This window comes from Dermochelys coriacea, chromosome 14 (assembly GCF_009764565.3).
Source record: "Dermochelys coriacea isolate rDerCor1 chromosome 14, rDerCor1.pri.v4, whole genome shotgun sequence".
In the NCBI taxonomy this organism is placed as follows: domain Eukaryota; kingdom Metazoa; phylum Chordata; order Testudines; family Dermochelyidae; genus Dermochelys; species Dermochelys coriacea.
In genome coordinates this window covers 8,256,387-8,269,853 of record NC_050081.1, presented here as the reverse complement: position 1 = coordinate 8,269,853, position 13,467 = coordinate 8,256,387, and the positions used below count along the sequence as shown (strand labels likewise).

Sequence of the window (13,467 nt, the reverse complement as noted above, 5' to 3'; positions counted from 1 at the left end):
AGGCTGGTAATACTGCCATTATTAAGGTAGCCTGACACTTCTTATCATAAAACTCTGGTTTTGATTGCTTATCACTTTGCCAAACTTTAACCATTTGGGCTGAGATTTTCTGACAGTCTTCATAAAAAAACAAAAAACAATTCACCCAAAACTGTTTAGTCATTTCCAAGAACAAGGTTAGGGGTGAAATACATTATGTTAAAAATTTGGGCATCCTTTTCATTGAGAAATTCTAGCACTTCCCTGCCTTGGATCAGGGACTTGACTTTGGGGTTGGGGGGAGGGGAGGAATGACCTTTGTTTCAGGGATGTGTATTTTGTCATTTTCATAAAAATCTATCCAAAATTGGTGAAAATAAAAGACTTTGAAAAATTCCCAAATATTCTGTCCACACTGTGCATGCTGCAGATGGGCTAAGCAGGACTTTCTCTGCAATTGCAGCTCTGGTCTGCTGTGTGCTGTCCTGGGTTCGGGGCACCTGAACTGAGAGCAGGAGACTTTCTCCTGTGTTCTCTGTGCCCCCCATGCTGGACCCTGAGAGTGTGGAGGAAGAAGCCACCTGAGCTGAATGCAGAGAGGACAAGAACTGGATCCTCAGAGTGGGTGAGGGAGCAGACTGAAGTCTGGGGGTGAGAAAGGTGGCCTGGAGGCTAGTGCGGGGAAGAAGAAAATTGAAAGTGGGAGTTTGGATGGGGAGGAGACTGGGTTGGAGAACCAGTGGGGCAGGGTGCCAGGAGGGACCATCGATCTGACGAAGCTGGGGTACAGTAGGAGAACTGACACTGGTAGGGCACAGAGACTGGAACAAGGATTCGGATGGAAGTGGGAGAACACTGAGATTGAATGAGGTGGGAGACTGGAACTCGGAGTTAGTGGGGATGAGAAATGTGGACAGGGAGGAGGGTGAATGGAGGCCAGAGCGCGAGAGAGAGACAGATTGATGAAGAACAGGGAATTGATGGGAGTAACGGAACAGCTGGGCATGGAGACTGGGAGTGGGGGGGGCAGGAGACTGGGATGGAGGGTCCAGAGGGGTCAGACTAAGACTGGCTAGGTGAGGAGAATAACATTGCAATGAGAAGCCTGAGCGGTGGAGACTGGGACTGGCTAGGTGAGGAGAGTAGGATCAGGATGAGGAGCCAGGAGTAGGTAAAAGGGAGGACTGGGCCAACGACAGGTTGGAGGGGGCAGAGCAGATGGGTCATACTTAGGGCAAAAAAGTCTGTGTCCGCTAGAGAACACTCACCCCATCGCCTAGAATAGAACCCAAGATGCCTGAGTCTCACCATTCCTCTGGTGTCAGCAGTTGTCTGTGAAACACACTGGCATAGTGCATCATCCTCTCATGCTGCTTTACATAAAGGATGATGACCTACTGCTGCTGTCCGTGACTCTGTTAGCTCAAAAACAACAAGGAGTCTGGTGGCACCTTAAAGACTAACAGATTTATTTGGGCATAAGCTTTTGTGGAGAAAAACCCCACTTCTTCAGAAGGTGCCACCGGACTCCTTGTTGTTTTTGTGGATACAGACTAACACAGCTACCCACTGACTGATATGTGTTAGCTCAAGTGGCAGAGGTCTGTGCGATGGAACTAAAGGTTCCAACTCTACTTGCTGATGAATTGGTTTCAATATGATGCTGTGTGATGGAATTTCTGTTTACTCTTTAAAAAATCTGGGAAATTATACACAGGAAAAACCTGTTAAAAGAACATTATTAAGGTTGCAGAGTTATGCGTTCCGAAGTTAGGAAATGCCTCAGTTAAGGTTATGTGAGCAACCTTAATTCAGCTCCCTTGTACACATGTATTATGATACAGTTGTTAATTACATGATTATATACTATTTTTTTCCAAAGGACCCCTTCCTCATTCAATGCACAGGATGGACCTGGCTCTGGGGATGAATCAGGGTTGTATACAGAAGGAGGCTGTTGTCTGTAGGACCATTGTCTCATTTGTTGCAGAAGTTGGAAGGTGTGTAATTAATGAAATAGGAGATGGCAAGATGAGAAAGGGTGGTCTCATGAGTAAAGCAGTTGAATGCTGCCCTGGAGAATTGGATTCTATCCCTGCCTCTGCCCATGTGTTCCCATGTGATGCTGGGCAAGTGACTTAACCTAACTTTTCATAGGTGATCTCTACTAGTATGGCTCGGGGCCACACATTGAACAAGAGGAGAAAACACAATATTGAATTGATGCTTAGTGAATGCGCACTGTCCGTTATGTGCACTGAATGAGGTAGGATCCTGTGGAAGAAGTAATATGTGATCATGTCATTAGACTGTATCATAATGCTGCATACAAGGAGGTGAATTAAGATTATACAGGCAATTCTGGCGCACGCACATTCTCTCTCTCTCTCTCTCTCCCTCCGTTTATGGACAGCCTTGAACAAATGGATCACTTGAAAGGCTGTAGATCAAGAAATTAGTGATGGAGTTGTGATGGATGAGGCAGTTAGACCTATACATTGTGTAAGTAATTTTCAAATTCTAAGCCAGAGGTCTTGATTTGCTCAACAGATACCTTGTTAAAGGCTGCTGACATGCCACAGCTAAATCAGTTTGACAAATTCCTTGACTAGGAGTTGTCAGTGTAAATTGGGTAGAGGTTTTGAGGCGACAACACTTGCAATTTAAATAAGGGATAACAATCCTAGGGGGCCACTAGCTGAAGTTAATTGAAGGTCTTGAAATGGTCTTTCTTTTTTTCCTTATCCATTTTCTCCACATATAATGTCACTGCCAGTGTCAGTGCAAACTGTCCTCTCTCTCCCACTGATTCCAAAGTAAAAACAAAAGGAATCAGTAAACAAAATAAAATGGGTATCTGTATTGAAATCTGTCTCAGCATGTTATAAAATTTTATCATTTACCATACGTAATGTCTGTAGAGTTCAAAGGCTCCAGGTGTTGGGGTCAGGTCTTTCCTTAATATAAAATATCATCCCATTTTTATTATTGTTGATTTGTGGAGGATAAACCCTGCTTAAAGCATCCAAGGACTGGCTACTATCCATCCATTCTGAAGCTGGGTCCCAGTCCTGCAGTCCTTATTCAGTAGATGTGAATGGACTACTCACTTGAGTAGAGATTGACCACTTGGCCTTTTGATTGGCTGTCCTCTCTTTGGCCTTTCTTCTAGGTGGAAAGACAATACAAATACTTACTCAGTGAGTGGCTTTAAGTTAAAAGATGTGGTGTTTTTGGAGCACTCTACCTCTTTATGTTCCTTCTCCTAAGATCTAGTCATATCACCTTTCTCACAGGCCATGTAGCTGAAGTTCTAAAGTGCCGCTGTGCTATAATCAACCCTAGACATAAGTTTTCTTTTTGCTCTAGACCAGGGTTGGGCAAACTTTTTGGCCCGAGGGCCACATCGAGGTATGAAACTATATGGAGGGCCGGGTAGGGAAGGCTGTGTCTCCCCAAACAGCCTGTCCTCTGTCCCCTCCCACTTCCCGCCCCCTGACTGCCCCCCTCAGACACCCCCTGCTCCTTGTCACCTGACTGCCCCCCGGGACCCCACCCCTTATCTAACCCCCCTGTTCCTCCCCTGTCCCCCCCAGAACCTCTGCCCTATCCAAGCAACCCCTGTTCCCCGTCCCCTGAGCCTCTGCCCCATCCAACTGCCCCCTCTCTCTTGACTGCCCTCCGGGACCCCCTGCCCCTTATCCAATCCCCCAGGACCAGTCTCGGCCCCCTTACCATGCCACTCAGAGCTGCATGTCTGGCAGCTGCGCCACCTGGCTGGAGCCAGACACGCTGCTGCGCTGCCCTGCAGGAGCGCGCAGCCCTGCTACCCAGAGTGCTGCCCATGTGGCGGCATGACTGCGGCGGGGAGGCCGGGGGCTAGCCTCCTGGGCCAGGAGCTCAGAGTCTGGGCAGGACGGTCCCGCCGGCTGTAGTTTGCCCATCTCTGCTCTAGACTGGTCAGATTTCACATCAGTTTTGAACATAGGGCCATTTTGTCTGCAATTGCACAACATTATATATGGAGTAATTCATCTCTTTCTAGAAAATGGGTTAGATTGTCAGCTGTTTAGGGTAGGGACTTAGCCTTTGTAGTGTTCTGTGTAGTGCATAGCACGCTTCTGAGCGCTGCCATAAATAATATTACTGCAGTAGCCTTATGACCAGCGTGCGAATGCCAGAGATATGTGCTACTATGCTTTTGAGGAAAACAGAAGCAACCTTTAATTTTTCCTTTTTACTTCCATCCCACACATCTGGGAGGTAGCATTCTTTTTGCAATCTAGTTCATAATTCTTCTGCATTGATGTCATTATCTACTCTCATGTTATTAAGTATTGGTTTGTGGACATACGATTGTTTATGAAACAACTATCAAGCTGAGCTGGGAGTGCAACAGGAAAGTAGAATTCTTTGCCTGCAAAGAGCTTTGTTTTCTTTTCTTCTGATGTGCAACTTTATTTTGCAGTTCTTAGCTGGAACAACACTCTTTTGTGGTTTGACTTATTTTCTTAAATATATAGGCAAAGGTAAATAAGTTTTTATTATTATTATTATTATTATTATTATTAATTATATAAGAAAAAGAAATAAGTAACAATAATAATTTTGACTAATCTAAAGGACTCGAGTGGCAACTTGGAGCTACAATCGTATAGCCTCATCCAGAGTTGTGAGTGAGCCTTAAAATTGGGTCAGTATAAACTTAGGAGTCTATTATGGTTTTGTAATGTATATATTTTTAGTTACTATATAAGATGATATAGCTGTTGGTATGCATATTATTCCGTACTTTATTAAAATAATATTGTCTGATTTATGCTGGATCTTTGCTAAGTGTTTACAGTTAAACACTGATGAGTCATGGTTTTGTGTGTGTAAAATGTTGATGCAATCACAGACACAGTGAGATGGTAGTTAACAGGTTGTTTGTATGTAACATTATTTTTCTGTGTAGTGTAGTAGTTTGTTTTATTTATTCCAGTTTATAAAATTTTAAAATGCACCAGAGCTCTAGGTGCATATGTAAATGAAAAAAACAAGCACCACATTCACTGGTAATTTGAAAAAAAAAAAAAATCTAGAAAATATTCAAGTCACAGAGGCCTTGTCCTTATCTGCTATCCAACTTCCATCCTTCTCCGAATGAAAAATTTACCACAAGCCCCTTAGCTGATTTTTAAGGTCTTCTGCTATGAGTGGTTCACATTCCATTTTCACCAGCGATAATACATTGTATAAGCTCACTGTCTTGGAATTCTTGAGATTCACCATGTGTAGTGCTAAGCACATGGTAAAGTGAATGTATATTTACTATTTCATATGCTTTCTCCCTAATTTGTCTTAGTATCGAATGTCTTTTAATTAGAATCACTACTCACAGTTTTGAAACCTCTGATTTGTAAAGACTGTGTGGTTGTATTGAGTTTTATATAATTACATAGTTTTTATGATGAGCATCAGGATCAATAAAATTATTGATTGCTGCTGATGGAAATTTTATGGCCAAATTCTGCAGTCCTTATCTTGACAAAACTCCAAATAAAGTCAGTAATTGACATGAAATGAAAGTTTTGTCTGAGGACCAAATCCTGCAATCTTTACTTATTCATTAATAGTATTTCTCCCAATGTTTAGACATTTAATAAAATCCATTTAGTAACTTCTTTTCTATTAATGTTTTAGACTGCGATATTTTGGTATCATCCCTTCTCCATTGGTAGTGTTCTGGTCTTTAATCTTGAATTTCCTTTCTGCTGCCAGTTTATTTTCTCACTCTTAAATGATTTAAACATAGATTTTTGTGTTTAAATCATTGTAGATCTCTGATCCGTACCCTATTTAAAAGGTAGACAAAAACAGCTTTCATGCGAAATTAGCCACTCGCTTAGCTCTAATAATTAGGTTCTCTAAGTGAAATCTAGTAATAATCATAATAAAAGAAACCTCCAATGGGCTTTTGTTGTCTCTTTAAAATAATTGCCAAGAAGCCATCTTTACTTGATGTTTTACCTATATTTGGTAAGAAAATGTCTTTAAACTCTGTGCTCCATAGATAGTTCTGCCACAATGCTGTCTAGCCTTCTCAGCCTGAGGGCCAAACAAATTATTTCATAAAGGGCAAGGAGGCACAATTGACTGTTTCCCTAAACTCAAGCAGAACCACTCAAGTTCTATCCTGCTGTTCCTGTTGCTCTGACAGCTTGGCAGAGAAGCAGACAATTGAGCAGGCAGAGCTGCCTTCTCCCTCTCTCCCTTCTGCTGTAATGCAGCAGGCAGTCAGCAGGGGTGCGCTGCTGAGTAGCTCTAAAGGGAAGGGACGAGAGCTGCTAACAGTGCTTGTGGCTCGGAGCAGAGGTGTTTGTGGGGTACAGGAGAAGTAGTGGGGGGCAGTTGGGGAGGCCATGCCTGCTGTTTCCTCTGCCTAACGATGGGTCTGATTCAGAACTCCTCAGTTTAAAAATTTCAGGGTGTGGCTGAGATAACTCATTTTCAATCTGTAATCAACTACATGTTTTCTTTTTAACACATTGCTCTGCAGGGCCAGAGGTTGGACATCACTGCTCTATCATTAATCTTCGACTTGAGAGGTTAATGCTTGTTAAAATATGCAAATATTTACTGAATTGCCTACTTTGTAAATGGGCATACAAGACCTTGGTCCTAATCCTTGTGCCATTGCAGTTAGAAGGATCGGGCCACATCATCTGTTGGTTGACTAGATAGATAGTGATCTGTCTGTCTGGATTCTGTACAGTGGATTGAGAAAGTACCTGCATCTGTTTGCCTTACTGGTTAGCTGTCTGCTTGTCTGATTTATCATAGGCTTTGGCTCCATAAAATACACCATTAAGTTGTGATGTGTAGTGGTGCACAATCATGGGCTGAACTTCTTCCAATATACTAAACTTGTAGTTCAGTTCTGCTGTCTCTCCTCCTCCACTTAATTTTGGTTTGTTGTTGGACCAACTATCCAGCGATGATGTAATTCTTCAAAAGCCTCTTGTGTGCCAAGAAAAGATGGCATTTACATTAGAATAAATGAGCTAGATGATTTTATTGTTTATAGCTCTTCCTTCTTTTCCTACGGCTTTAAAAACACTGAGGCTGGAAATTCTCTATTGGGGGTGGGGGACCAGACCAACACCCCTCCCAAAACTTGGAGGAATGGATTATTAGGTAAATTTGCCCATGCTAAAGTGCCTTCACCAGAAGGTGCTGGAGAAGGAGCTAAAAGACCTCTTCAATTTCTTGGATCATCCTAGGGAAGAACTACATAAAGTCTTGCCTGTGTGGTATTTAGTCTTGCATTATCACATGGATTGTAGTGTCAAACCATATCCTAAAACTGTATAAAACATAATTAAAATGTTGATGCTTTATTACAATTGCTAAATTAAAATAATTATATAAATGTGCACTTCCATGTGAGGGTCTCAAAGCATGTTTTGGCACAGCCGGGAATAGACTTCATATCCTCTGACTCCTAATCCTGTGCTGTTACCACTACACCATGCTTACTCATAGGATAAATTAGAAATTATACTGTTGTATTTGAATTCTATGAAAAAAAATCTTTGAGGAAGTGAAGATCAAAATTTCCATTAACAACTGCCTCCTCCCCATGCCCATATAAATATTTATTATTCTTGACTGTTTGTCTGTGGGGAGCTCTGGTACAAATAGACAAGTTCTGAAAGATATATGATCTTAGATGTCTACATGCCCTGTACTGTATGTGGATGGAATTGAATGAGCAGAAGTTGTCAATATGAGTATGTGAATTATGAATGACAAAATGAAATTAATCTTTGTTTCCTGATTAAATTGGTCAGTTTCCATACTTTGCCCAAGTATCAGCATGCTTTCTTAGGATTAAATTCAATTAATAAATTGCCCTTCTGAGGCTCCCTACCTATTTCTGAGTTCTGTAGATCTTCTGTGTCCATAATCAGCATTCTGCATTGATGCCCCCTTGAATGCAGAGCCTGTGACACAGTTAGCCCAATAGGTGTATAGTCCTAATCCAAAACTCTGGATTAAGTAAAGCTCAGTTATGGCCCCTCAAATACTCTCTAAGGATAAGAGTTAACCCAAAGAAATGGTGTGGCCTCTTCAGCATGAAAGGCCACTGCTCAGGGTGTGGAACTTGGCTCCTTTTCAGGCCAGCTGATTAAACAAGAATTCAGCCGTCCAGTAGAAGACAATTTATAAATACAATATTTTTTTCTTTTACAAGGTGCTAACTTGTGAAAAGTGGCAGAGCCAGTTGGTAGGTGGTGAGCTTAATTTCCAAGATATTTTTAACCTTGATGCATGGCTGCTCAGTGACCATTGTGGTCCCTGGGAGTAAAATTATGTCAAAGCTGGAACAACTGTTCTGTGTTGTAACAGGTTGCGGGAGAAGGGTTAAACAACCTACCTTCTGAAGAAACGATATACCTATCAGTTATAAGTATATTACCGCCTCCTGCCCTAGGGCAGTTTAAAGTAAGGTCTGGAGCATATACAGCTCTCTTAGGCTGCTGAGATAAACACATCAAACAATAAAGAGCTTTAATGAGACAATGGTCCAAGGAGTTTTGTTTATATGATGGTGGTGGGGCAGGAATTAGGAAATCAAAAGTGCCATGGAGGAAGTGAAATCCTCTTTTTGCAGCCCTGGAGTGGGATAATGTAATTTAAATTTTTGAGTCTTTCAGAGAACCAATCTGCCAATCCCATTCCTTCATTTGTGGTTCCTCCAAGGAATTACTTGTTCCTAATACTGGAGCATCTCTCAGGGCTGTGAAATTTACTATGGACAAAAACATGAGTGAATTGAACATTGCAGGCTATGGTAGATCTAATTTTCTATTCCATCTGCTAATTGGTTCCACAGCTTGGAGCTAAATACTGGAAACTAAATGTGTGTGTGTGTGTGTGTGTGTGTGTATATATATATATATATATATATATATATATATATATATATATATATATATATATTGAAAGCCAGTGATTGCTGGTGGAATCAACCAATCAAGTGTGGAAACAATTTTCATTCCTTTTACATTATGGACACATGAGAACTGGGTGTGCACTGTACAAAAGCACTTGCAAACTTTCATGTGAACAAAATCTGTGAATCTGCTTAGATTTTGTGAACTTATGCAAAATTTGGCTTGTGAGAATGTTTGTGGAAAGAAAACATTTGAGTTGATAACCTGGAGTGAAGTAAATGGCAAAACTCCTACTGGCTTCAGGGGGCTGGGGTTTCATCCTTTCTGAATACTGGGATATGAATTGCCAGGCTGGAAGTATATATGTAGCCATCTTGAAAGCTCTTTGAGTTTGTAAGTTATCCAGTCAGGGAGTGGAAACAGTAGTATGTGACATAAGTGGCCACTTGAATGGCAGGAATAGTGTGTTAGGATAGTCAAACTTGGATACTTGCATATGTTCCTCAATTACTTTTAAGTTTTAAAGAAGGTTCAAATGATTTTTTTAATCATAGTTACTGACTTCTTTAAAACTGCAAGGCCGCCTTCCAAAATAGTAATGAAAATGTATACTTGCTGAATATCAGAGGGGTAGCCATGTTAGTTTGTAGCCACAGTCTTTAAGGTGCCACTGGACTCCTTGTTATACTTGTTGAAGACTCAGTCCTGCAAACATCTGGGTAACTTTGACATCAGTGGAATTACTCAGGTGAATAAGGTTACTCGTGCTTAAGTGCACAAAATCTATTGCTTGTCCTTACCATGACAATGATAATGAAAACATGAATGATATTTTACTCCCATCAGCAAAAGTTAAAGCTCTAGGTGGGTGAGTGAGAGTAGAATTGGAAAGATCACTGTTAAGTCAGAAGGTAAAGTTATAGTCTTTCATCGGGATAAAGGCAGAAAACACAAAATTACCTTTCTCTATCTTTGTGACATATGTATTACACACACAGCCATCTCTAACATGTCAACACAAGATGGATTCAGTCAAAATTGTTCTGACAAATCTTTAAACATTGTTCGTACATTTATTTGCCTTGTGATTCTGAAAATTAAATTGAGTGATACAAGACGGAGGATTACACCATGCTGCTGTAAAACATTGAACATTTCTTCTTTACAGTTGTATGGCTTAAGCATTGGCTGTGAAAGAGCATGTGGTAATGGGTGAAAAGGCACAGTGGATTACTTCAATGGGAAAGGCATGCTCTTATCTATTTGAGTTTTAGACTTGGTGGAATTCAGGCACCTTACATTGATAAAGACCTAGAAAGATCGAACATAATGGGGATTTCTGAAAGTGAATTTTTTTAGATGTCCTAGAGATGGAAATTATTTTAAAATATCACAAAAACTGATTTTATATCTATAAGAGCTATAAATAGTCCCAACAATATGAGATAATTTATTTTAGGAAACTTTGCCAAAGGTGATCTGCTTGCTAAAAAGAAAATGAGAAACTGCATCATTTCCTGCTTCAGCTATCAAAACAAATTCTTGTCAAGTCCATTTTAAACTAAAATAGCTGTCCTGAACTTGTGAAATATATTTAAATGTTTGATCATGGGAGGGATGATATTGTAGAGGGGAGTTATTGAAAGGTTTTGTGCTTTGCTGATCAGGTATATTTTTGGCAGATAATCCTGACCACCTTGGATATAAACTTTATCTCAAAGAAAAAAAATCCTTAAATCATTGAAAGTGAGTTTCAGTGGCATCCAGCTAGCCCCCACCCCTCCTCATTATGCTTTCTTTTCTAAAAGACTACACTTTAAAAAACAAAACTCAAAAGTCCCAAAAAATCAAGATGGCAGCAAGCATAATGATACCTGACCTATTTGGGACCTCTGGGCTCTATCTGACATCAATATGAATAGAACATGAGAGAGACTGGAAATGAACAGCAAAGCCACTTAAAATTCTTCCTTACTTACTCTCACCCACCAGCCTAAGACCACATACTTTAAGAGCAAAAGTGCTCCTGGAGAGAGGGGTGGCTTGGAGGAGAGCATTGAAAGTTGAGAGAAAGGACACTTGGTGACTAGGAAGTAGGATATTCTCAAAGGACAAAAGAAAAGGAGTACTTGTGGCACCTTAGAGACTAACAAATTTATTTGAGCATAAGCTTTCGTGAACTTCATCGGATGCATTCGATTTCGTGAGCATGTAGCTCACGAAAGCTTATGCTCAAATAAATTTGTTAGTCTCTAAGGTGCCACAAGTACTCCTTTTCTTTTTGTGAATACAGACTAACACGGCTGCTACTCTGAAACCTCTCAAAGGATAGAGAGTGTCATTAATGAAGGCACAGAGTATTGGGTGAGTAAGCATTCAGTAAGGTACTTAGGCACATGCCTAATTTGAAACCAGTGGGATTACTCTCAGGCTTAAAGTTCAGCATGTGCTTATGTACCCTGATGAATCCTGGCCAAAACTAAGAGCAAGAGGGGAGGTGATGAAAGGAACAGTATGAAGAAATAATTAGGAAGAGTTTAGGGAGTAGGAGGGGGTGAGGTAGGAAACATGAGTGGAGCTGGGTAGATGGGGTGAGATTATGGTGCCTTGAAAGTGAGAACAGAAGGAGGCTTGCAAAGATCTGATCACCAGTATAAAGCTAACCAACATTTATCATCCCCTTGCCCCCTCTTTAGGATTTCTGTCCCTGAGTCATGGCAGACAGAAGACCAGAGAAGTCATGTGAACAAGCATGTGAATCACTTAAACAGCAGGATTATGAAGTGGCTGTGAAGCACTGCACGGAGGCACTCCTTTCCCTCAGCCAGTACCCCCCAGCTCACTTCCCGGAAGCATGCCAGGCTGAAATCGACCGCATAAAAATTGAGAGTCTTCTCTATAGAATTGCTTCTTTTTTACAACTTGTGAGTGCGACTCTTTAATAGTATCAGGTGACCTGGGAAGAAGAATCAAATGCCTTTAATCTTTCAATGTTTAATTAGAAATCAGAACCTTATTATCATTGTCATGTTGCTTGGACATAAAACTCCTCCTTGCAAAAGCAGATGTAAGGCTTTAGTTTTGCAGGGGTCTGTTTCCCTGTGTGTAGTAGCTTGCAGGATTGGGACTCAAGTGTAGTTTGGATCTGAATAAATGATTGATTAAAGAAACAGTAGAAACGTATTTTAACTTTGGTGAAACTTATTCCAGCGACAGAGATATTCACTAATAATGTACTACATTATATATATATATATATATATATATATATATATATATATATATATATATATATATATATATATATTAAATTAACATAAAAACTATGTGAAAAGACAATTAATAAGGTTGCAAAGTCAAGCACTCAAAAGTTAGGAAGTGCCAGAATTAAGGTTGCCCATCTGAATGGGATCTTCAGGGAATTTAGCTGCAAAGCTCTAGCAAGTCTCTACTGAACATGTACAAACTGTGATTTTTCGAGTACAGTATGTACCCTGCAGGTTCCAACCGCACCATATTAGTGCAAGATTAAGTAAACTGTACAATGCACAGGCAACAGTCTGAAATTTAAGCAAACATGGGAAATGATAGTTTTGTATTTCCCTCCGGATGTTGTGGCTTCACACAGACACCTCTTCTCTTAAAACATCCATTTGGTTAGAATCCTGGAAAAAGACAACATTTTAAAGGTATTGGACCCGTGTCTGAAGTTCAAGTTGAACTAATGCCCCTTCAACTATATCACATTTTCTACCTTGAAAAATAGAATGTGAAAGAGAAAATGGGTTATTTGACGTTTCAGAGGGAGCTGTTGATTGGAGCAGGAAGTCGTTATCCTAATTGGAATAATATTGTTTTTAAACCTTTTTTTCCCCCCCACAGAAAAACTATGGACAAGCAGATGAAGACTGTAGGCATGGTATGCTGATTTATTTATCTATTGTGATTTCTAACAACATGTAATAAATTCTCTGGATTACAGAACATTCCAAAACGAATATAAAAATATTTGCTTTTTTAATGTCATAAAATTGTCCTACCCAAATTATTGCTTTGGTTTATAATGTAAGTGCAACCCCACTGAAATACAGCCACCTCTGCTGTGGAGGGTGGCAGCTGACCAATGGACCGTGAATCCCTCTGATGACCAAGAAGAAGCTGGCAATTTTGCCTGCCTTCCCAGAAGCAAGAATAAATGTTTTATCTGCATTTAGGCCATGATTCAGCAAAGCATGTGCTTGACTTAATGCTTAAATTCATCTCTATTCAGCAAAGCACTTAAGCACATGTGTAGTAAAGCCCATACTTAAAGTTAAATATGTATTCAAGTGCGTTATTGAATTGGAGTCTTACAGAGGAATTAACCATCCGTGCTAAAGTTCTGTTCTTTTATTATGGACCTGATCCAACACCCAAATCAATCAGATTATTTTCATTGATTTCACTGGGCAGGAAATCAGGCTTTATTAGCATACTCTTGGGAAATAAATTGTACTGTGGGTAGGTCCCACCTTTTGGTGCTCTGATTCTTTAACTAATTTTGAAT

General features: G+C 40.3%; 1 protein-coding gene across 1 annotated transcript in view; it reads left to right on the top strand.

Annotated features, from left to right (window-relative positions):
- The window catches only part of HELZ (helicase with zinc finger), a 149,579-nt gene that overhangs the window by 10,811 nt on the left and 125,301 nt on the right, over positions 1-13,467 (top strand). Inside the window, 2 exon segments of the mRNA XM_038371412.2 lie at positions 11,618-11,845; positions 12,804-12,840. Coding sequence (XP_038227340.1) covers positions 11,636-11,845; positions 12,804-12,840 — 247 coding nt within the window. The 5' untranslated portion in view covers positions 11,618-11,635.